The 942-nt window shown below is 50.0% G+C and overlaps 1 protein-coding gene across 1 annotated transcript; it reads left to right on the top strand.

Moving 5' to 3' along the window:
• LOC142874380 (olfactory receptor 1J1) lies at positions 1–942 on the top strand. The gene has a single exon (XM_076009233.1). The coding sequence runs from the start codon at positions 1–3 to the stop codon at positions 940–942; it is 942 nt and encodes a 313-aa protein (XP_075865348.1).

Raw genomic sequence — 942 nt, 5'->3', positions numbered from 1 at the left:
ATGAGGCCAGGGAACCAGAGCAGCGTGTCTGAGTTCCTCCTCCTGGGGCTCCCCATCCCGCCAGAGCAGCAGGGCGTGTTCTTCTTCCTGTTCCTGGGCATGTACCTGACCACGGTGCTGGGGAACCTGCTCATCATCCTGCTCATCTGGCTGGACTCCTATCTCCATACCCCCATGTACTTCTTCCTCAGCCACTTGGCCTTCACTGACATCTCCTTTTCATCTGTCACTGTCCCAAAGATGCTGAGGAACATGCAGACCCAACACCTATCCATCCCCTATGTGGGGTGTGTTTCACAGACATATTTTTTCATATTCTTTGCTGACTTGGACAGTTTCCTTATCACATCAATGGCCTATGACAGGTATGTGGCCATCTGTCACCCTCTGCATTATACCACCATCATGAGGCCGAGCCTTTGTGTCGTGCTGGTGGCTGGTTCCTGGGTGATTGCTTGTGCTTGTGCTCTTTTGCATACCCTCCTCCTGGCCCGGCTTTCCTTCTGTGCTGACCACAAGGTCCCCCACTTCTTCTGTGACCTAGGTGCCCTGCTCAAGTTGTCCTGCTCAGACACATCCCTCAATCAATTGGTCATCTTTACGGCAGGACTGGCGGCCATTATGCTTCCATTCCTGTGCATCTTGGTTTCTTATGGTCATATTGGGGTCACCATCCTCCAGGTTCCCTCTACCAAGGGCATCTGCAAAGCCTTGTCCACTTGTGGATCCCACCTCTCCGTGGTGACTCTCTATTATGGGGCAATTATTGGTCTCTATTTTCTTCCCTCATCCAGCAACACCAATGACAAGAACATAATCGCTTCAGTGATATACACGGTAGTCACTCCCATGTTGAATCCCTTCATTTACAGTCTGAGAAATAAAGACATGAAAGGGGCCTTAAGAAAACTCTTGAGTAAAAAAACACACTCTTCTAACTGA

This window comes from Microcebus murinus, chromosome 12, assembly GCF_040939455.1.
Source record: "Microcebus murinus isolate Inina chromosome 12, M.murinus_Inina_mat1.0, whole genome shotgun sequence".
NCBI classification, from domain to species: domain Eukaryota; kingdom Metazoa; phylum Chordata; class Mammalia; order Primates; family Cheirogaleidae; genus Microcebus; species Microcebus murinus.
Note: the sequence above shows the minus strand (reverse complement) of the source record. Positions and strands in the feature narration are given on the sequence as shown.

Excerpts from the sequence above, each read along its gene's own strand:
- LOC142874380 (XM_076009233.1), top strand. The coding sequence starts at position 1 with ATGAGGCCAGGGAACCAGAGCAGCGTGTCTGAGTTCCTCCTCCTGGGG.